The sequence below is a fragment of the Rhagoletis zephyria genome, unplaced genomic scaffold, assembly GCF_001687245.7.
Source record: "Rhagoletis zephyria isolate East Lansing unplaced genomic scaffold, Rhagoletis_zephyria_1.1 Rzeph_scaffold_00176, whole genome shotgun sequence".
NCBI lineage: Eukaryota > Metazoa > Arthropoda > Insecta > Diptera > Tephritidae > Rhagoletis > Rhagoletis zephyria.
In genome coordinates this window covers 90,477-113,070 of record NW_016157260.1, presented here as the reverse complement: position 1 = coordinate 113,070, position 22,594 = coordinate 90,477, and the positions used below count along the sequence as shown (strand labels likewise).

Here is a 22,594-nt window from a genome sequence, read left to right as displayed (position 1 = left end):
AACAGTAATAATTAATTTTTCAATTTTTACTTTACGTTAAACATTGCTATGTTCGTTTAACGTAAAGTAAGAATTGAAAAATTGCAAACCAAGAAACGTTAAAATGCACGAACAATGAAGAACAATTGACAAACTATCGATTGTAATAATAATTAACCCAAAATAACCTGTTATAGGTGCTAGATACAAGAATACTTAAAAATTAATTATTTCTGTGAGGCTTACGAACCAACGTTAAAAATGGCCGAACAGTAAAGAACAATCGACGAACTATCGATTACAATACAAAAATCGTAATATTTATACTACTGAGGTTGGTTGGGTAAATATTTACTCATTTTCAATGTACATTTAAAAAAATATTCACAATCACAAAGTTTTTATCTTGTCCGTCCTGCGTTACCTTAATTAGAGTTTATTTAATTTTGTTGGCAACTCTATTTCTGCGAGTCGATTAGAAAACGTTTGCACACATTTTTTCCGCAGATATTTTATCAAAAATAAAGAAAAATATCAATTTTTTATCTTCATAATCCTGTGAAAACGATAATATAACTTACGATAAATAGGGTGAGTATATTATTTCTCTTCAGAGTATATATTCGCGGAGGAAATAATCAGAAAAAAATTTGCGTATTGAACGTTGGTGTCTAGCGAGGGCATCTGTCGTCGCGGTACACTGTTTTGTGTATCCGTCGATGGATTTTTCATACATTTGCCGAAATCTTATTTTCAGGTTTGCGGTCCACTTGTTTATAGCAAAGGCATACGAAAATGTCGTTGCCACCATATATGATACCACCCAATGCCTGGGCGGCACAAATAATGGCGCAGCAGCACGCTCAGGCTTATGCTGCTGCCGCTCAGGTGCAGCAAGCACAAATGCACGCACATCAAATGGCTAATCAAATACAACAAATACCTCCACCGGGCGCACCGTTGGCAGGGCCAATGACAAACGGCAATGTTGGGATGCAACCAGGTGGAATGGGGGGTGGTGGTATAACTCAAGCAAACCTTGGACAAATACCGACGCCCAAACCGGACATAATTACTGAGGAAAAATTACAAGAAAAAGCGCAAAAATGGCAGCAATTGCAATCGAAGCGATTTGCAGAGAAACGAAAGTTCGGATTCGTAGATGCGCAAAAAGAGGACATGCCTCCAGAGCACATCCGCAAAATTATACGGGATCATGGTGATATGACATCGCGCAAATATAGACATGACAAGCGTGTATACCTAGGTGCCTTGAAATACATGCCACATGCTGTGTTAAAACTACTTGAGAACATGCCAATGCCCTGGGAGCAGATACGAGATGTGCAGGTGTTGTATCACATAACAGGTGCCATCACATTCGTCAATGAAATACCATGGGTTATTGAGCCAGTTTATATTGCTCAATGGGGGTAAGTGATTGGCTGACGATAACAAGTCATCCTGATAATAATTGTTGCCAAAACTTATTTTCCGTAATGATAGAACCATGTGGATTATGATGCGTCGAGAAAAACGTGATCGTCGCCATTTCAAACGTATGCGCTTTCCACCCTTCGATGATGAGGAACCGCCATTGGACTATGCAGACAACGTTTTGGACGTGGAACCTTTGGAAGCCATTCAGATCGATTTAGATTCAGAGGAAGATGGCGCCGTTTATAAATGGTTCTACGAACATAGACCATTAGTTGGTACTCCGTATGTTAATGGCTCAACATATCGTAAATGGAACTTAACTTTGCCACAATTGGCTACATTGTACCGTTTGGCCAATCAGTTGCTGACAGATTTGGTAGATGATAATTTCTTTTATCTTTTCGACCCGAAAAGTTTCTTTACGGCTAAAGCATTGAATATGGCTATACCAGGTGGTCCCAAATTTGAGCCTCTTATAAAAGACCACAACGTTGGGTAAGTTAAACTACATTCGCACAATTTAACCCCAAAATGTATACGAAACTACGGACATTTATAAATTTGTATTCATATAGCGATGAAGATTGGAATGAATTCAATGACATTAACAAAGTTATAATACGGCAGCCGATTCGCACGGAATATCGCATTGCTTTCCCTTACCTTTACAATAATATGCCACATTTCGTGCACCTTTCCTGGTAAGTAGAGCGCACAAAATATATTTACATTTACACTTTGCACTATTATAGTCCACTTTAATACACAGAAAGCCAATGAATTGTGGTTTCTGTATCTTCATATATTGGTGGTACATAAAACAAAACTCATAAGAAAATTACTACTTTCAAGCGACTTAAACAAGTTTTTAGAGGTGCAATTTGCGTTTTAGCTGTATTATAAAGTTTACAACCTATAGCTGCTGACAGTTGCATACATTTGACCCGTATTTACCTTTTCATATCAACATAAATTATAAATGCATACGTATGTATGTACGTAAAAGAAATTATTAAATTTCTTTCATAGTGCCCTTAAATTTTGTTTGCTCTCAGGTATCACACACCCAACGTGGTTTATATTAAAACTGAAGATCCCGATTTGCCCGCTTTTTACTTTGATCCACTCATCAATCCTATTTCACATCGCCATGCTAATGCTAAAGTGGTAGAGCCTATGCCAGATGATGACGAGGACTTCTCTTTGCCCGATGAGGTACAGCCCTTCCTGCAGGACACACCGCTTTACACTGATAATACAGCCAATGGTATAGCGTTGCTTTGGGCACCGAGGCCTTTCAATCTACGTTCGGGTCGTTCGCGACGCGCTATAGATGTGCCGCTCGTGAAAAGTTGGTACAAAGAACATTGTCCACCTGGTCACCCAGTCAAAGTACGTGTGAGCTACCAAAAACTTTTGAAATATTACGTTTTAAATGCACTGAAGCATCGCAAACCAAAACCACAAAAGAAGAGGTTAGCCAAAAGCATAGCAATGATAAGAATTTGAATCAAATTTTTTTGTTTCTTTATTACTTTAGGTACCTATTTCGTTCATTCAAAGCGACGAAGTTTTTCCAAACCACAACTCTGGACTGGGTGGAAGCTGGCTTGCAAGTTTGCCGACAGGGCTATAACATGCTTAATTTACTGATTCATCGTAAAAATCTTAACTACTTACATCTGGATTACAATTTCAATTTGAAGCCGGTTAAAACATTGACGACTAAGGAGCGAAAAAAGTCACGTTTCGGCAATGGTTGGTTTTTAAGCGCATATTTTAGTGTTTAATATTTTAACATTAGGAATTTGTTTGCCTTGAAATTTTTAAATAGGGTTCCGTTATTCTTTCTGTAAAGTTAAATGTAATTTTTCATAATATATTTTATAGCGTTCCATTTGTGCCGTGAAATTCTGCGGCTAACCAAGCTTATCATCGATTCGCACGTTCAATATCGTCTTAATAATGTTGACGCTTTTCAGCTGGCGGATGGACTGCAATACATTTTTGCGCATGTCGGTCAGCTAACTGGCATGTATCGTTACAAGTACAAGTTAATGCGACAGATACGCATGTGCAAAGATTTGAAACATCTAATATATTATCGCTTCAACACGGTGAGCAAATTTTTTTATAATAGTACACTTTTTGAACATACAAAATTAATAAACTATATCTGATTTGCTTGCCACCCTAGGGACCTGTGGGTAAGGGTCCTGGGTGTGGTTTTTGGGCGCCAGGTTGGCGTGTTTGGTTATTCTTCATGCGCGGTATAACTCCTTTGTTAGAACGCTGGCTGGGCAATTTGTTGTCTCGACAATTTGAGGGTCGCCACTCCAAGGGCGTTGCCAAAACTGTTACAAAACAACGTGTAGAGTCACATTTTGATCTAGAGTTGCGTGCTTCTGTCATGCACGATATCGTTGATATGATGCCCGAAGGTATTAAACAAAATAAGGCACGTACAATATTGCAACACTTATCGGAAGCGTGGCGTTGTTGGAAGGCGAATATACCATGGAAAGTACCTGGGCTACCTATACCCATAGAGAATATGATTTTGCGCTATGTTAAGATGAAGGCCGACTGGTGGACTAACACCGCGCACTACAATCGAGAACGTATACGTCGTGGCGCTACAGTCGATAAAACTGTTTGTAAAAAGAATTTAGGTCGGCTAACACGTCTTTATCTGAAAGCTGAGCAGGAGCGTCAGCATAATTATCTAAAAGATGGTCCATACATATCACCCGAAGAGGCTGTAGCCATTTACACGACAACGGTGCATTGGCTGGAGTCACGGCGCTTCGGCCCGATTCCATTCCCACCACTTTCCTATAAACACGATACTAAACTACTGATTTTGGCATTAGAACGTCTGAAGGAAGCCTACAGCGTTAAATCGCGTTTAAATCAGAGTCAACGCGAAGAATTGGGTCTCATTGAGCAGGCTTACGATAATCCACATGAAGCGTTGTCGCGTATAAAACGTCACTTGTTAACACAGCGTGCGTTCAAGGAGGTATTGAAGCAACATACATATAAAGGGAATAGTTCTCAAAAGCCAGTTTTTATATTCATTTTTAGGTTGGTATTGAGTTTATGGACTTGTATAGTCATTTAATACCAGTGTATGATGTTGAACCGCTAGAGAAAATAACGGATGCCTATTTGGATCAATATTTGTGGTATGAGGCAGACAAACGTCGCCTCTTTCCGCCATGGATTAAACCGAGTGACACTGAGCCACCACCATTATTGGCGTATAAGTGGTGTCAAGGTAAGTTGAAAGTGCACTGAATTGTTATAATGCAATGGATAATATACATACATTGTGGGTATATGTAGGCGTGCGTGTGTGTGATTTGTAGCAAAGTGATTTGCGTTTGAAATCCCCTTGTTGCAAACCTCACGCATGCGCGTTTCTACTATTCAACGTGTTATAATAATGGTGTTTTATTGAGCACAAAATATCCATTATTTTTTAAACAGTGTTAATAAAACGAAATGTTTCGTGAACGGTCGGGTTTTTTTCCGAAAATTTTTGTGATTTTTTCGGGATCTCTTTGTAATTTTTCCGGGTCTTTCGGGATTTTTTGTGTTTTGTTTTTCGACCATTTGAAATTTTTCACGACTTTTCGGAACACTTGCCGTATTTGTTTTTCAGCATTTCTCAAGTTTTATTTTTGCAAACTTTTGGAAAATTTAGTGGCCTTTCAAGATTTTTTCGGGAACTTTCGGAATTTTGGGGAATTTTCAGGTTCATTAAAATTTTAAATTGGAGTGTTTTCGGTGTCATTGAGAAGTTTTTATTATTTTTTCGGATTGCTGGTGTTTTTTGTGTGTTTCGGGTACTTCGACATTTTTTATTCGAAAACTCCAAGATTCATCGTGTTTTGTATCACGATCCTTTTGAAATTTTAGCGGACTTTTCGGGGATTTTATCACGTTTCGTATTGTTTTATTTTTTGCGACCTTTGGGGTTTTTTGGGTTTTGAGGACTTAAAAATCCCTGTATTTTTTCTGGGCTATCTTATCGGGAAAGTTTCTTCGTGTTGATTTTCGAAACGCAATGCATATGTGTGCGGTTAAAATTTAAACTATTCATCCTGTGTATACAAATATTTGCACAACGAGCAATACCATAATAACGGTTATTTACCGATTACTGTTAATAAGTGAACACTGCTGGTTACCTCATTTAATAAGTGTGATTAAGTGAATAATATTAGTCGTATTTTATCAATTTCCGTGCCAAAGGCATCAACAATCTACAGGATGTTTGGGACGTAGGCGAGGGCGAATGCAACGTTTTGCTGGAATCACGATTCGAAAAACTTTACGAAAAGATTGATTTAACACTTCTCAATCGTTTGCTACGTCTTATTGTGGATCATAATATTGCGGATTACATGACAGCTAAGAATAACGTCGTCATTAACTACAAGGACATGAACCACACCAACAGTTATGGCATTATAAGAGGTCTACAGTTCTCTTCGTTTATAACGCAGTACTATGGATTGGTTTTGGATTTGTTAGTGCTTGGGCTGCATCGCGCCAGTGAGATGGCTGGACCACCACAAATGCCTAACGACTTTTTGACGTTCCAGGATACAGTCACTGAGACAGCACATCCTATACGTTTATATTGCCGATATGTGGATCGCATTCATTTGTTCTTCCGCTTTTCGGCGGAAGAGGCTCGTGATTTAATTCAGCGTTATCTCACCGAACATCCAGATCCAAATAATGAAAATATTGTTGGCTACAACAACAAAAAGTGCTGGCCCAGAGACGCGCGTATGCGATTGATGAAGCACGATGTCAACTTGTGAGTTGTTTGCCTTTGAAAATATTTGTAAACTAAAATTTACATATTACTGTTTTTTTCCTCGTATTTAGGGGCCGCGCTGTTTTCTGGGATATTAAGAATCGATTACCACGCTCGGTTACAACAATTAACTGGGAGAATACTTTCGTTTCAGTCTACTCAAAAGATAATCCGAATCTATTATTTAATATGTGCGGTTTTGAATGCCGAATTCTACCAAAGGTAATAAAGCATTTTTCTTTTTAACATTATTCTATGTATGTATGTATAACATTTGCTATTTTCAGTGTCGTACGCAAACTGAAGAATTTACACATCGTGATGGTGTCTGGAATTTACAAAATGAAGTAACAAAGGAGCGCACGGCTCAATGTTTTTTGCGTGTTGATGACGAATCGTTGGGACGTTTCCATAATCGTGTCCGCCAAATTCTTATGGCGTCTGGCTCAACAACGTTTACGAAGGTCAAGTGTTTGTGCACTTCTAAACCATTAGCCGTTGACTAAATTCATTATTTGCCTTTTCCTTTCAACATACAGATTGTGAATAAATGGAATACTGCGCTTATTGGTTTAATGACTTACTTCCGCGAAGCCGTAGTAAATACACAAGAATTACTGGATTTACTTGTGAAGTGCGAAAACAAAATACAGACTCGTATCAAAATTGGTCTCAACTCTAAAATGCCCTCACGTTTCCCACCTGTGGTGTTCTACACGCCGAAAGAATTGGGTGGTTTGGGCATGTTGAGCATGGGTCACGTGCTTATTCCGCAATCCGATTTGCGTTGGTCTAAGCAAACTGATGTTGGTATTACACATTTCCGCTCAGGTATATTAAAGACTTAAAAAATTTTAAAATTTCAAAAAATAAAAAATATATATGTTCCATTGCCGGTAGGTATGTCGCATGACGAGGATCAATTGATTCCAAATTTATATCGTTATATTCAACCATGGGAGAGTGAATTCATTGATTCTCAGCGTGTTTGGGCCGAATATGCGCTGAAGCGTCAGGAGGCAAATGCTCAAAATCGCCGTCTAACATTGGAAGATCTCGAAGACAGTTGGGACCGTGGTATTCCACGTATAAACACACTCTTCCAAAAAGATCGTCATACACTGGCCTATGATAAGGGATGGCGCATACGCACGGAATTCAAACAATATCAAGTATTGAAACAAAACCCCTTCTGGTGGACGCATCAACGTCACGACGGTAAATTGTGGAATCTTAACAACTATCGTACGGACATGATACAGGCATTGGGTGGCGTTGAAGGTATTCTAGAGCATACACTCTTCAAGGGTACCTACTTCCCAACGTGGGAGGGTCTTTTCTGGGAGAAAGCATCTGGTTTTGAAGAGTCCATGAAGTACAAAAAATTGACAAATGCGCAGCGTTCCGGTTTAAATCAAATTCCTAACCGTCGTTTTACGCTATGGTGGTCACCAACTATAAATCGAGCTAATGTGTACGTTGGTTTCCAAGTACAACTCGACTTGACTGGTATTTTCATGCATGGCAAAATTCCCACCTTGAAAATTTCGTTGATTCAAATATTCCGTGCTCACTTGTGGCAAAAAATACACGAATCGATTGTTATGGATTTGTGTCAGGTATTCGATCAAGAATTGGACGCACTGGAAATCGAAACGGTTCAAAAAGAGACTATACATCCACGTAAATCGTATAAGATGAATTCATCTTGTGCTGATATATTGCTATTCCCTGCTTATAAATGGAACGTATCGCGACCATCTTTGCTGGCGGACACAAAAGACACAATGGACAATACAACAACACAAAAATACTGGTTAGATATACAGTTGCGTTGGGGCGATTACGATTCACACGATGTAGAACGTTATGCACGTGCGAAATTCCTTGACTACACCACAGACAACATGTCTATCTATCCCTCACCGACTGGTGTACTCATCGCCATAGACTTGGCATATAATTTACACTCGGCTTATGGCAACTGGTTCCCCGGCTGCAAGACGCTCATACAACAAGCTATGGCTAAAATTATGAAGGCTAATCCTGCGCTGTATGTGTTGCGCGAACGTATACGAAAAGCGTTGCAACTATATTCTTCTGAACCAACTGAACCTTATCTGAGTTCACAAAATTATGGTGAATTGTTTTCGAATCAGATTATATGGTTTGTGGACGACACGAATGTATATCGTGTAACTATACATAAAACATTCGAAGGCAATCTGACAACGAAACCCATCAACGGCGCAATTTTCATATTTAATCCACGTACTGGTCAATTGTTCTTGAAAATCATTCATACGTCTGTATGGGCTGGTCAAAAACGTCTGGGTCAGTTGGCCAAATGGAAGACAGCGGAAGAAGTAGCGGCATTAATTCGATCCTTGCCCGTTGAAGAACAACCTAAACAGATCATCGTAACTCGTAAGGGTATGTTGGATCCATTGGAAGTGCATTTGTTAGATTTCCCAAATATTGTGATCAAAGGCTCTGAACTGCAACTGCCATTCCAGGTGAGTAAAGAAATGTATTCATAAAGAATTATTGTATGCACATTAGGGTGTATCACTGCTGAAATTTCTAATATTCCAAGACCCCTCCAAAATATTTCGGCAAAATTTAAGTGCGCTGAGCCGATTTGATAACCTCAGATGAGTTTAAGCTTAAACGGATTGCATAAAAATGTTATAAACGGAATTAAAATAATGAGACTTTTGGAGGTATTTTCAAATCGGTTAATAAAAATTCTTGAAATCTTTTACACATTTTTTCCTGCCATTTGAGTATTTTTTTTTTTTTAATTTAATTGGCATTAACTGTCGGTTTACATAGCGCCAGGTTAATTCTTCTTTTCAACTCATATATATTATATTTCCTTATTAGTTAACTAACCTGTCACAATTCTTCCCAAAACAGGCTTGCCTTAAAGTTGAGAAATTCGGTGACTTAATTTTGAAAGCCACTGAACCACAAATGGTGCTGTTTAATCTCTATGATGATTGGCTGAAGACCATCTCTTCCTACACAGCATTCAGTCGATTGATTTTAATTTTGCGTGCACTACATGTGAATACCGAACGTACAAAAATCATATTGAAACCAGATAAGACAACCATAACTGAGGCTCATCACATCTGGCCAACACTCACCGACGAGGAGTGGATAAAGGTTGAAGTACAGCTTAAAGATTTGATTTTGGCCGATTACGGCAAGAAGAATAACGTGAATGTGGCCTCACTTACGCAATCTGAAATACGTGATATTATTTTGGGCATGGAAATTAGTGCACCATCGGCGCAACGTCAACAAATTGCTGAAATTGAAAAGCAGACGAAGGAGCAAAATCAATTGACGGCAACGACGACGCGTACAACGAACAAACATGGCGATGAAATTATTACCTCGACCACATCGAACTATGAAACTCAAACATTTAGCTCGAAAACAGAGTGGCGTGTGCGTGCTATATCTGCAACAAATCTACATCTGCGTACGAATCACATTTATGTCAGTTCGGACGATATCAAAGAGACTGGGTACACCTATATATTACCGAAAAACATACTAAAGAAATTTGTAACGATTTCCGATTTGCGTGCACAAATTGCCGGATACCTGTATGGCGTGAGTCCTCCCGATAATCCACAGGTAATTTCATAATCGGCTCATTGCTATGGAAATTTGCAATCTTTTATTGTTTTTCTTTTTAATTTCAGGTTAAAGAAATCCGTTGCATTGTTATGCCTCCACAATGGGGCACACATCAGACTATAAACCTGCCCAACACTCTTCCCACACATCAGTATCTGAAAGATATGGAGCCACTCGGTTGGATACATACACAGCCGAATGAGTTGCCACAACTGTCGCCGCAAGATATCACCACACACGCAAAAATTATGCAAGAAAATGCAACGTGGGATGGTGAAAAGACCATAGTTATAACCTGTTCTTTTACGCCTGGCTCGTGTTCGCTGACTGCTTACAAGTTAACGCCATCCGGTTTTGAGTGGGGCTCTAAGAATACAGATAAAGGTAATAATCCTAAAGGTTACTTACCATCACACTACGAGCGCGTCCAGATGCTGCTGTCGAATAAATTCCTCGGCTTCTTTATGGTGCCATCACAGGGCAGTTGGAATTACAACTTTATGGGTGTGCGGCACGATGCAAGTATGAAGTATGAGCTGCAATTGTCGAATCCTAAGGAATTCTATCACGAAATACATCGACCTTCACACTTTTTATTATTTTCCAATTTGGAAGATGCTGGCGACGGGTCGGGTGCCGATCGTGAGGATGTGTTTGCGTAGTTTGACAAACACTCAGCAGAGATATGTTTAATCTTTTTCGTATTTTTATGTAACTTGATTTTAGTTAACTTCATATGTATGTATATTGTAAAAGAAATTCAACCATCGTAAATTGAAATATGGCGATCGAGCTGTGTAGACTTCATTAAGATCATAATTATAGCAATTTGTTTGAAACAGAAAACGTAAATATTTTCAGACTTACAAATTTAAAACGGACTACAGACAACAAATAAATTAATAATTTACAAACCAAAATTGCTGTGTTAAATTCGATTTTTTGGGATGGGGTAAGGTTGTCGTTGTCTACTGAATAGCTGAACGCTTAGATCGAAAAACAATAGCCCAGCTTCGTTCTGGCTATTGCAGCAGGCTTAATTCATACCTGAACAGAATAAGCGAGGATGGTGGGCACATCTTAAATCATACCTGAGCAGAATAAACGAGGATGTGACCGGTGCAGAATAAACGAGGATGTGTGTGTGAGGATGAACCGACCCGAGCGGGGTGTAGTTGCCGCTACAACAACATTCTGCAAACTTTTATTAAGTTTAGGTACAGCGAGTTTTTGGCAACAAGTAATTTTCAAGCAGAAAACAAAACCGACTTCAATTCTCATATAAACATATTAAAGTCCTTGGTTGTATATAAGAAAAGATTTAATATTCCAGAAAATGTACACGTTTGGTTTGAATAAAAGTTTTCAAGTGAGAAAAAAATATGACAATATTCTAAAATTACAAATACAGAGATTGCTTAGATTGTTTAAATAAAACAAAACTCAACACCCCTTCTCAATCTCTCAACCCTAATTTGTTACTAAGCATCTTAAATCGAGTTGCATCTAAAGCCTTGGTAAATATATCTGCAAGTTGATCTTCTGTGTTGATTGGTGTCAATTTGATTATACCCTTTGCAATATTATCTCTTATGAAGTGATGTTTAATATCAATATGTTTTGCTCTTTTTGATTCCNATTTTAGATTATCGTTAATTTCTTCATGATCCAATGAACGGATTTAAAGCAAATTAATATGGGACCACCTGTGAGGTAACACCTTTCATTAAAAAAAAAAAAGAAATCGGTATAACCTTTCTCTTTTTTGTGAAACCGGTTACATATATATGTATGTATACATGGAAATCTCCATGCCAAATTGCTACTGCGATTAAATATTGGTCTCTAAAATTTGTATTTTTGATTTGGAAATATTTTCGCCCATATCAATATTATAAAGCAAGCAAAAACAATTCATTAGAAACAACCCTTGTTTACTGCTCTTGCAAATTTGAAGTTGCTAAAAATTCCGTTAATTTTTGATTTAAAAAATGTCGAATATACTTTGTATGGAAAAAATAAGTAAGGACGTCAACAAAAAAATTGCCAGAAAGCAACAGTAAGTCCCAGATTATTCAAATTTTCACTTTATTGCTCTAAAATTTATTAAGCTACAAAACTGCATACCAAAAATTTTTCTTAATATGCTTATTAAAAATTTAGAAATTTTGTAGTATTTTCATAATTTTTGCACAAAGTCTGAAATTCGAATTTATATGGTATTTGTGAAGTAAACAGTTGTGAAGTATAGCACTTTCCTAAAAAGATACTAAACATTAAAGAAAAACAGCCAAAACTTGCTCGCGTTGTGAAACGTTTGTTGTACTCAAACTAAACATTAGGTAATGTCGCTATTTTCTGCAGTGTACTGGATATGGGTCATAAGTGTAGTATAATCAATCATTATTGATGTAACAAGTCAGCTACTTTTTGATTTCCACCGCTTAATTTTTGTGTACAAAATCTTTTAGCCGTCCATCTTCAACTAAAATATAAAAATAAATATTTGGGAATTTCAGATTTTGCTAAGCTAAGCTGTTTGGCCGAGCTTTTGTTCCAAGTTGCGATGTGGCGTCTTGCTGCTAGCACACACTGTTTTATGCCACCCCAGTGCCAAATGGTTTTTTATGGGAAGGTTTTCCATGGCAGGAATATACCGCAGCCTTGCCATTTCCAGCCAAGAGGCGAGGGCTATTAGAAAAAAATCTGCGAGTGGTAGTACGCCCCTCTAATCGCTCAACTACTTATAGATATATACATATATACTTATATGTACATACACATACACATACAATATATATATATAAAGTTGGAAGATAAAATAAAAAATGAGTCTAGCACTCATTAAAAATATTTATTTATAATTTATTTGTTATTTATAATTTATAATATATCTTTTGTATAAAAAATATTTACATTAATAGTTAGTATTCTTTCTAAATTTTAGTTTAATAATATTTGCAAGGGTTTTTTTTCTTTATTTAATACAATTTAGGTACGCGGGCTTGTAAACCATTTGTTTCCGTAATCTACTACATATAATTAAAACACTTTCGCTACATGTTCCCTAAATAGTTGGTGACTGACTCTCGTTCTGCATCTGTTTGTTTTTTATATATCTATTTTTCACTACGGTTATTGTGCCGTTTGTTTTGCGTATTGCTATTTCTATGTTGCAAACGATGGAAAGCTACTAAAGTGTGTGTCGGTATATCTATTATGAGCATTTCCATAGCAAAATGGCCAAGTTACCACCGAAGAAAAGATACAAAATATTTTTCGTTTCGTATGATACCTCGAAGCCAAAGCCTTCGCCAACGACCACATGCCAGTAGATGCCAAATTTTTTATCCATTGTCTCTTTAATAACGCGTGCAGCTTGCTGTTGGAATAAGTAGAAGTAAAAAATTACGTAAAAAAGTGTCTTGAAGATGGAAATCATTAGTATCTATATACATATCGAGCATAAGAAAGAAAAAAAACAAAATCAGGCCGATTCTGAATAGAAACTCCCTGGTAGTTTTCTCCCTTTTCCCTTTCCCCCTACCCTGAATAAAAATTTCCAGAGGATTTTTTACATTAAATGGCTTAGACGAGCTGTCAAAAAAGTTCCCAACAGCTCTTTCGAAGTTCGAATTTCCTCCTCCCAAATTTTCTGGGAAAATACCACTCCTTGAGAGTTAATTATTGGAGGATTTTTCTCGGAAGAAACAAATTCCCGGAGAACAAACTCCCCGAGAGTATTCAGAATTGGGCCGAATATGTTGAAATCAGGACAGCGGCTATGATTTTCAGTGGAACATCATATAGTTTTTATTTTCAGGTAAAATTTTTTTGGTTATAAAGGTTTTCTTAAGAACAAACGTGTCGCCCTCGGCAACAAATTTATTGCCGGTAATATCGCTAACGTATCGACTTCTTATTACGGGTCACTCTAAAACGTCCGCCGAAGGCAACTCGCCTTGTCGAGTCGTTTTCGTATTACCCGAACGAGTCGTTTTTTCTCGCTTCATTATTGCCACAGGCGATATTTGAACAATAATTATTTCCCTCGCTATGGCGCTCCCTATGTTTTTCGATCCTAGCTTTGGCTTAAATTAGATGCTTTTGGAGAGTGCTGTTGACACGAAATTCATCAGTTTGGGAATTTTTGATAACATTTTCCTAAAATGACATGTATGTAAGAAATGATGTTGTCCATTTCTCACTACGGCAATAAATCGGCGAGTCGCCAATTTGTTGCCATTGACGATTGTTGCCTATTTTGCATCTCTGGCATCGTGGGATCCTATCTACTGATTCAGTGACGAAATATGGTTATATAAACACACTCTCTTAGGCATTAGTAATTTTTATTGACATTAAGATTTACATTAATTTACATACCTCGTAATTGCTGGAATATTTTTCGCAAGCAGTAATGCTCATTTCGATTGCTTCGGAGCGCATTTCTTCGTTCATATCAGAATGCTGAAAATATCTTATTTTATCGTATTTTGGTAATATGTATTATATTCTCTTATTTATTTTTATAAGAAATTCTGATTATTTTCCAATTGTGACGGCTGCTTTAACAAACACACATATGTATGTACATATTCGTACGTACCTTGACAAGCGGATATGTGTGTACGATTTTCTTTTCCGACTCTTTTTCCGGATTTGCACCCTCATCAGCCATGACGATCAAGTTTATACAAACAAACGACAAGCAAAAATTCGCAATTTCGACAGACCAAAGAGCAAGCTTAACACCCAGGTTTGTTTTGAGAAGCGCACAAACAAAATACTATTTCAAATCTGTCTGTCCGTTTCAAGTGAAAGTCACTTTGAAATTATTCGAAAAATATTCGCATTCGAAAATCTAACAGAGGCGTCCAAAATATTGTATTAACTCGAATACCTGGTATATAAGAACTTATTGAATAGCCGATTTTCTTTGATTGTTCTAAATTTTTTAAAAATTGCTTGCATTGCGTTTATTATTGCCGCCACTTAATCCGCTTCCAGTTCATAAAGCCGACTGACTGACTATTGTGATGCCTTTATTAAGAATTTATTGACTTTGTGGTGCTCTTTTTTTATACTACTATACTAGCCAAACTCCAATTATTTACACTTGCTAACTTCTCTTGCCGATATACTTTGTTGAGCTGCAGTGCGCATGCGTTAGTTCGCTCTTGTCCATTCTGCTAAATTTTACCATGAAGTAGGGTCGGCGGAACGTACTATCACACATTATAGTGCGCTTCAATTACACTACCACCCAATCTTCATTGCAGTGCTTCTTTCTTCCGGCTTGTCACAAGATTTAAGGGAGGAAATTGTAATGATGAGGCGAAATAGTGATTTGCGAATTTATAGAGAAACAAGAAAAATATTAGATTTTGGGGGAAGCATCCCGCATTTGCTTGACTCTGTTTACATAGGTTTATCTTTCTTTCGATTGTATTCTACGCCGAGAACGTTACATAAATTTGTATGTATGTATGTATGTATGTATATATGTAAAAGGAGTTTTAACGAGGATACAAAAGCACTCAACATTACAATGCCCCGATGATATGATGCTGCATTTTAAGATGGCCAATCTTTTTTTGGTTAATACATATGTACGTGTGCACATATCAGTACCTTCTTCTAACACTTGTTATTTCCAGAGTAAAAAATTAAAAACGTAATAAAGAATTAAGTTCTTTGTTTGAGATATTTTTTTTTCAAATCGTTGTTATTTATTGAAGACTAACTATTTTTTAAATTCTATGATTTTGAAAACAAAATATGTAATATAGAAACTCATTGATGTAATTCTGTTAAATTTTATGGATTTTAAAAGAAAATGTGTAAGTTAGGGACTTTGTATACGTTTTGACCATGGATTTGTACATTAGGGTTGGTCGAAAAAAATTTATTTTTCTTATATTCTTTTGCAATTGTGAAGGTTGTGTTTTTATAAGGTCAATTGAAAGCTTGAAAAATATTTTTCGTGAACAAACAAACAAGCGTTCATCATCTCCTGTGGCACACAGATAAAATTCATTCTTGGTACGAGTTCAGTTTTTTTGTTTTTATTAGACAGTAAAGCCGGGAACCCAAATCACATAGTCAATCATCTTTTGTGCCAGACCAGTAATTTAGGGTTACTCTTAAATTTATCTTTTTGCATCAAACATTTTAGTTATCTTAAAAATATAAGCAAATGAATGTGGTGACGTTAGCCAAGTGTATGTACGGTATCGATCATATCGATAGCACGTCCATTTCAAAGTGATATGTTTGCCACTTATGTTTAATTATTTATTTGTAAGAATTTTCAATTAATATACCGTTCATCATTCTCTAACGAAACCCATATGTATAAGCCAAGGTTTAAAACTTTGTAATAGACTTCAAAAAAGTGCAAAAAATTTTCACCCAAATTTCAAAATTTTTTCTCAAAAGTGTTAGATTTTTTTAGTAAACACTTTTTTAGCCCATTCAATTTTAGTCGATAATATGCCAGTTTCAAGAAGCTAAAAATTGCCGTTGATTTTCAAATCTTTTTTTTTGTGGCATTTGCTTCCAAATAACGAATAAACACACTTCATTTGTATGTGGCAGAAACCCGCAGCACTTTAAGTATTAGACTAACGGCACTATTCTGTATCAGTGACAAATTCTTGTCACAGTTTTTCTTTACTGAAAAATATATAAAAAAGTTTAAAATTGTAAGTAAAAAATTTTTTTGTCACCCATACAAAATTAGGCTATAAAACTATGTACTCACTGTGCACTTTTTTGTGGTTTTCTACAAAGTTTTAAACTTCGGTTTATATGGATTTTATTAGAAATTGAACTGTATTTTAATTGAAAATTCCTAAAAATAAGACAATAAACATGACCGGCAAACAATATCACTTTGAAATGAGGGTCCTATTGAAATGATCGATACTGTATATTCTGTTAAAACTGAGTAAAAACGATGACAGTCCAATTTCAGAGAATTTGAAATAATTTGACTGGATTTTTGTTTATCGTATGGTCTATCCTTCCATATAACGCTACTTTTAAAAACTGCGAAATCTGTTTCACATAAATAAATACATATCTCAATTTCACTTTAACAACACTGCTTTTAGTTTATTTGCTTTTTTATATTATGCGAAACATGTATTGACTTGTACATACATATGTATGTATCTAAATATGTATATAGGTATGTATGTAATGTGCAAAAATGGTTTCCGTTTTCGAAATGACAATATAAAGTATATTACGCACTTATAACCAAGGCGTATTAAACGCCTTAGATCACACCTTGTGATTGACAACTCAGTGCGAGTCTCTTTTAAAGTACTATTATGTCAAAAAATATAAACAAACGAATCGAGATTGATACAATTTTTCCCAATTTGACATTAGAGGATGGTTCTTATGAAAGCAATTCTTAAATTTATTCACACTTTGTTCAATACCTTTAGCTTATAACTAAGATGTATGTATTTAATACAGCGTGATTGAGCTTGACATTGCTTTCAGCCTATAATGTCGAATCGAAAAAAATATGAATTTCGAATCGTTTGTTTATATATTTTGACTTTAGAGACCCGCACTGAGTTGTAATTTATTTAATGCATCTTGCTTATAACCATTATCAAAACATTACAAGGAAAAACCATTGGCAGGCAGTCTGACGTTTGCAACAGTATAATTTTAAAATTCTCAAACTTCCACGCACATTCTCATTTTCAATTCAAACATTTGTGAACAATTTAGTTTTTTTATTTTAAATTTTATATGATTTTAAAATGCTTGCAAACGTCAGAAAAACATCATGACCGACGAATTGAGAGAATGATATTACCTTGTAATGATTTTATCATACTTATAACTATTATTTTTCCACTCTACCCTAACTAAACAAATCTGCTCATCATCCCTCCCTTTCATTTAATCCCAGTTTTCCTCAGAATCATAAGTGGCGTCATCTTTAGTATGTGAATATCCACCGCATGCTCCCAATTCATCATCATTTTCTGTCTCATCATCATTACAACCAACATCGTTCCACAAACCGTACTCGTCATCATAACAATCATCATAATGACGATAACTTAAATCATCTTCATCATACTCAGGCAATATGATGTAATCTCCTTTCACTTCAATATCGTTTTCTTTTAGAATAGCCAGTAATTCTTGCATTGAGGCGCCAAGAGTTTCAATAAAGTCTTTTAAAACTGTAAGGGGCACTTGATATACGCCTAGATCTCGATTAAAGTATCTATCTATACGACGGCAACGATCGATTTGATAGCGCGCCTCGTCCAAAATTTTTTGTTCCTTACTACGTTCATCGCGATTATATGGAAAATCAACTGCAAATATTTCTTTGTATTGTACATCAGCATCCGGATCACAATCCACTGGAACTTCGCTACTAAAGGGTTCAGTTAGGGAACGATCGAGCAAGTCATTGCGCGCAAAAATCGCAATTTGCGTGACGTATCCGATATCTTTTTTGTCAGGTGGCGCGTCGCCGACACCAATGAAAGCAACACTATAATTATGATACTTTTGGCAAATATTTAGTGCCCAATCCTTGAATTCGGTGCGTGTCCATTCGAATTTGTGGTCATCGTGTCGAAAACCATTTTCCAACAATGGTTCAAAAAGGACATTGAATTCAGAGTTTGGTGTAGAGAATATGGCAATTTTAGGTTGCATGAACCCAAATATATTTTTTGGTACGTTCTCCAATGTTTTGGGATATAAATGTTCAATTCTGTAGATTTATGAAGTTAAAGAATAATATTTTATATTAAAAAATCCTTACATTTCCAAAGCGATAACTGCGTCCACATTAAGCAATTGTTCCACCGACGCATCAATACTGCCTTTCAATAGTTCCACGCGTAAAGGACCTTCACGCTTTTTCAAATAATCGGATACAAGTGGTTCTGCTCTTAACTTATTACTTCTCAAAATATCTTCGTCAATATCAACCTGAAATTAATTAAAACAATAGGCAAACTGCTGAAAATATGATGCATTGGAAAAAGGGATTTTAAAACGTAAGATATTCATATTTTATGCCGTCGGCATAACGGTATTATGGAAAAAAAAAACCTAAAATTAACCCTGAGCACCTCAGCATACTTTTTAAAACAGTTCTCCTCACCATGGGTAATTATTAACCATTGCATCCAACATTTTTAATCAAATATTTTTTATGTCTATCACAGTATCCAACGGATGTCATCCGCGCGGTTCTTACCCGAATCGCACTGTCATAACAAGCGAGTCGAAAGGATTAGATTCGTGCGAATGACATCCGTAGGATACATGCCTATTTATTTTACGAATTTAATCCTTCACACTCACTTGTTATGACAGAGCGAATTGGATTAGTTCCGCCCGGATGGCATCCGTCGGATACCGTAATAGGCAATTGTTAACTCTTCTTTAATAATTTACTATCAAAGCGAAATAAAAAAAGTCTTACCGGGTATTTTTATACCCGAGCGCACTTGTGCACAAGGGTATTATAACTTTGTTCGCATAACGGTTGTTTGTAACAGCCAAAACGAATCGAGATAGATATAGACAAATGTATACATAAATGCTCAGAATGATACGAGAAATCGATTAAGCCATGTCTGTCCGTCTGTCTATCCGTGCACACGATAACTCGAGAAAAAATTGAGATATGTCAATGAAATTTGGTAGGTAGGTTGCCCTTTATCCAAGGTAGGTTGGGATTAAAAATGGGCAAAATCGGACAATAACCATGCCCATCTCCCATGTAACGGTACTTTCGAAATATGGAAAAATTACGATATTTCCGTAAATACTGTATCAAAATTATTGAAAGTTGGTACGCGAAATAGAATTGTGGCATAAAATAAGACAGTTATGACGTTTTTCGAAAATGGGCGTGGCACCGCCCACTTACGATGAAATGCTGTATCTCTGTAGTCAAAATATTAATGATGTACTGAACTGTGTAGGTAAGTGCTTGTGTGCACAGAAAAGAGTTTAAAACTGATTTATAAATAGTACAATGTTTGCAGCAGAATGTCAAAACGGTGCAACAACTATTCACTTACAAGTTTTTACTAGTTTTGTGTTCAATAACTTGTTCTGCTAGTTTTCTCTTCTCAATTTTACGCTCTATTTTGCTTTTACGCTCTCGCTGCAATTTTTACTGGAGAAGTTACTATACCAACCTATTATTTTTCTGCACAGCACCCTGAATACGAATTAGGGATGCAACATCGCTCTTAAAAACATCGATGTTCCCACAACAAACATCGATGTTAAAAAACATCGGTTATAAAAACGATACATCGATGTTTTACCGATGTTTTAATTTCTCATTTACTACACGAAATAAAATGTAGCCTGAAATACTTTTTAAGCTCGAAAGAACTAGATTCACATATTCGCTACAAACCATAACTTTATACAAAACTTTGAAAAATTCAACACATTTTTATCTTAATTTTGAACTTTTTTATCTGAATTTTTAGAAAAAGCCGGTAATTCGGTGCTCGGTAAGGCCCTGTTTCCCCAGGAAAACACGAATGTTGTGATAACCATGTCACAAAATATATTTCCAATGGATATCTACCGCCTATTTCTTATGGGCTGCAATATATGTCAGCGTTTATTGCTTGACATCTATTGCAGGAAATTTGATAGTTTGACAGCCATATTTTCACTTGAAAGAAAGCGTGCTGGTGGTAGCATCGATGAAATATTCATTTTAAATCAAAATAAGAATCTGTTCTCTATTGAATTATTTATGAAAATGTTTCAAGAAGTTATTCAGCAAGTGGTTTTTTAAGATTGAAATGTTTTTAAACACCGAAATCGAGAGAATGTTGTCTGGCGGCGACATGCGACAAATGCTTATACGGATGAAGACATCAAAGTGCCCACACACAAAAACTCTCAATCATACTGCTGGTCAAAATGACAGTTGGTAGGCCATCGGTGTTTGCCTGTGGAGTTTTGCGGTAAATTTTCCCCCATGTATGTTTTTTTGTGTAAAATTATTTTAGTATTGGTTTACCGGTTACCGAATTAACGTGGTGGAAGCTTGATAATTTTTCTGGTAGTTGGTAAACTGCAATCAGCTGTACGATATTCATCCAATTTTGAATCCGCCCGCTGCCGAAAGGCACAACGCATTTGAGTAAATAAAATGCCTTCAATTTTTTGTTACAATATAATTTTTTTAATAGGAAAAAGCTTCGAATCAGCTGCTGGTACACATACATAGTTTACCAGACTAACGGTGTGGTTAAACGTGGCAATGCTAGCTCTTTTTCTACGCATTTTGCTGTCAAAATGCGAAATCGAAAGTCTACTTACCTATGTAAAGAGTCAGAAAGTCCTTTTTGCAGATTTGCAGAAATCACTTTCGGCAATAAAAATTGCAAGGTGTAACTGCAAGTGAAATTACGTAAATCGCTTTCGGGAAATAATTTCAACTTTTCCGTGCAACAAATATTAAATTGTTTTGGAAAATGGTTTTTCATAAAAATTATTGGTTTTATTCCATATTGGTGCTTTGATACTTAAATGAAAATAAGGTGATACATATTGATACATTTTAAGTCTTTTTTCTGCTACAATTTTTCACAAGCCCGCGGTCACACTGATGCCCACCAGCACAAGCATTGAAAAAATAGCTAGATTCGTTAAAACTATTGATTTAGAACTATTGATTTAGCTAATTAACCACTAGGGTCTCCGCACACTGGACTGCTCAGTTCGCTGAGTCCCTCGCTCATTTCAGTCCGCGAAAATCGCGGATTGACGGTGGACTGACACGCACACATAGACAACATGTTTTCTATTCCGTTTGGTTTGCATGTGCCACATGCACTAACACAATCATGCGTAGTTCATGTATACAAAACTGAAACCTGGTTTCGGCCGACTGCCCAGTCCAGTGTGCGTTCGAGTGGTGGACTGCTCAGTCCGACTGAGCAGGCTAGTGTGCTCAGGCCCTTACACATTTTTTCTCCACCGTTGAAATGCACAATAAACAATACACAAAAGCAAAGAACAACAAGCAGAGATGCAAAGTGAATCACGAATGTGTCGTGTAAACAGGTTGATTCGCCGTTCGTAATTGACAGAGCGAACCACGTGATTCCGTTGGCGTGGAAACGCCCTTTATACGGCATTTCCACGTTTCGTAATTCGTTCTCTTATTCGTAATTCGCTCTCCCATTCGTCATTCGCCTTGCCAATTACCTTCCGAATTACGTAATTCGCCATACAAAATTTTGAGAGCGAATTACCTCATTTGTAGGTAATTCAGATCGAATTACCATGCGAATGACGAACGAATCGGTGCCTTCTCTAATATTTATCGGAAATATATCGAAGTTTTCACCGGCCTGGTCCCAATTGCTGCCACTTTTTCTGGTTATAGAATAATATTAATAAAATATTCTCTATATACATTAAAATTGTTGATAACTTAATTTTTAGCTCCGTCTTCGAAATTTGTTGTACACAAAAATAATAATAAATAGCGCAGAACAAGAACAAGAACTAGAGCTGCCAAACGAATTACTAATGAGCGAATTACGAAATGTGGAAACATCGTATTAATACGAACGGAGTGAATGAACGATGTCGATGTTTTTCACTTTTCTAGTCGATGTATCGTCCAGCAAAACATCGATG

General features: G+C 36.5%; 3 protein-coding genes across 4 annotated transcripts in view; 1 reads left to right on the top strand and 2 right to left on the bottom strand.

The window, feature by feature from the left end:
• The first annotated feature begins 422 nt into the window (after positions 1-422).
• On the top strand, positions 423-10,821 carry Prp8 (pre-mRNA processing factor 8). The gene is made up of 16 exons (XM_017608407.1): positions 423-570; positions 737-1,412; positions 1,486-1,914; positions 1,995-2,120; positions 2,475-2,894; positions 2,960-3,177; positions 3,310-3,536; positions 3,617-4,441; positions 4,507-4,699; positions 5,680-6,253; positions 6,325-6,475; positions 6,541-6,717; positions 6,793-7,084; positions 7,154-8,769; positions 9,173-9,904; positions 9,973-10,821. The coding sequence occupies exons 2-16, from the start codon at positions 775-777 to the stop codon at positions 10,567-10,569; spliced, it is 7,215 nt and encodes a 2,404-aa protein (XP_017463896.1). The 5' UTR covers positions 423-570; positions 737-774; the 3' UTR covers positions 10,570-10,821.
• A 2,020-nt stretch (positions 10,822-12,841) lies between these two features.
• On the bottom strand, positions 12,842-15,388 carry LOC108357308 (dynein light chain 4, axonemal). Its single transcript, XM_017608401.1, has 3 exons — positions 14,517-15,388; positions 14,294-14,377; positions 12,842-13,289 (listed from the first exon to the last, which is right to left on the bottom strand). The coding sequence occupies exons 1-3, from the start codon at positions 14,586-14,588 to the stop codon at positions 13,125-13,127; spliced, it is 321 nt and encodes a 106-aa protein (XP_017463890.1). The 5' UTR covers positions 14,589-15,388; the 3' UTR covers positions 12,842-13,124.
• Positions 15,389-17,689: 2,301 nt separating this feature from the next.
• Positions 17,690-22,594, bottom strand: part of Hen1 (Hen1 methyltransferase) — a 23,998-nt gene continuing 19,093 nt past the window's right edge. Inside the window, exons 1-3 of one of the 2 annotated variants that reach the window (XM_017608391.1) lie at positions 19,068-19,234; positions 18,723-18,892; positions 17,690-18,671 (exon numbers count right to left, since the gene is read on the bottom strand). In XM_017608391.1, coding sequence (XP_017463880.1) covers positions 17,837-18,671; positions 18,723-18,892; positions 19,068-19,070 — 1,008 coding nt within the window. In that variant the 5' untranslated portion in view covers positions 19,071-19,234 and the 3' untranslated portion in view covers positions 17,690-17,836. Of the gene's footprint in view, positions 18,672-18,722; positions 18,893-19,067; positions 19,235-22,594 lie in introns of those variants that run through there. The other variant, XM_017608385.1, reaches the window with a different exon arrangement.

Bases quoted from the DNA above. Each gene is read 5' to 3' on its own strand.
- Prp8 (XM_017608407.1), top strand. From the start codon at position 775: ATGTCGTTGCCACCATATATGATACCACCCAATGCCTGGGCGGCACAA. The intron at 1,915-1,994 runs GTAAGTTAAACT...GTATTCATATAG, and splicing joins ATAAAAGACCACAACGTTGG to CGATGAAGATTGGAATGAAT. The intron at 8,770-9,172 runs GTGAGTAAAGAA...TTCCCAAAACAG, and splicing joins AACTGCAACTGCCATTCCAG to GCTTGCCTTAAAGTTGAGAA.
- LOC108357308 (XM_017608401.1), bottom strand. From the start codon at position 14,588: ATGGCTGATGAGGGTGCAAATCCGGAAAAAGAGTCGGAAAAGAAAATC. The intron at 14,378-14,516 runs GTACGTACGAAT...AGATATTTTCAG, and splicing joins ACACATATCCGCTTGTCAAG to CATTCTGATATGAACGAAGA. The intron at 13,290-14,293 runs GTATGTAAATTA...TTATTCCAACAG, and splicing joins AATATTCCAGCAATTACGAG to CAAGCTGCACGCGTTATTAA.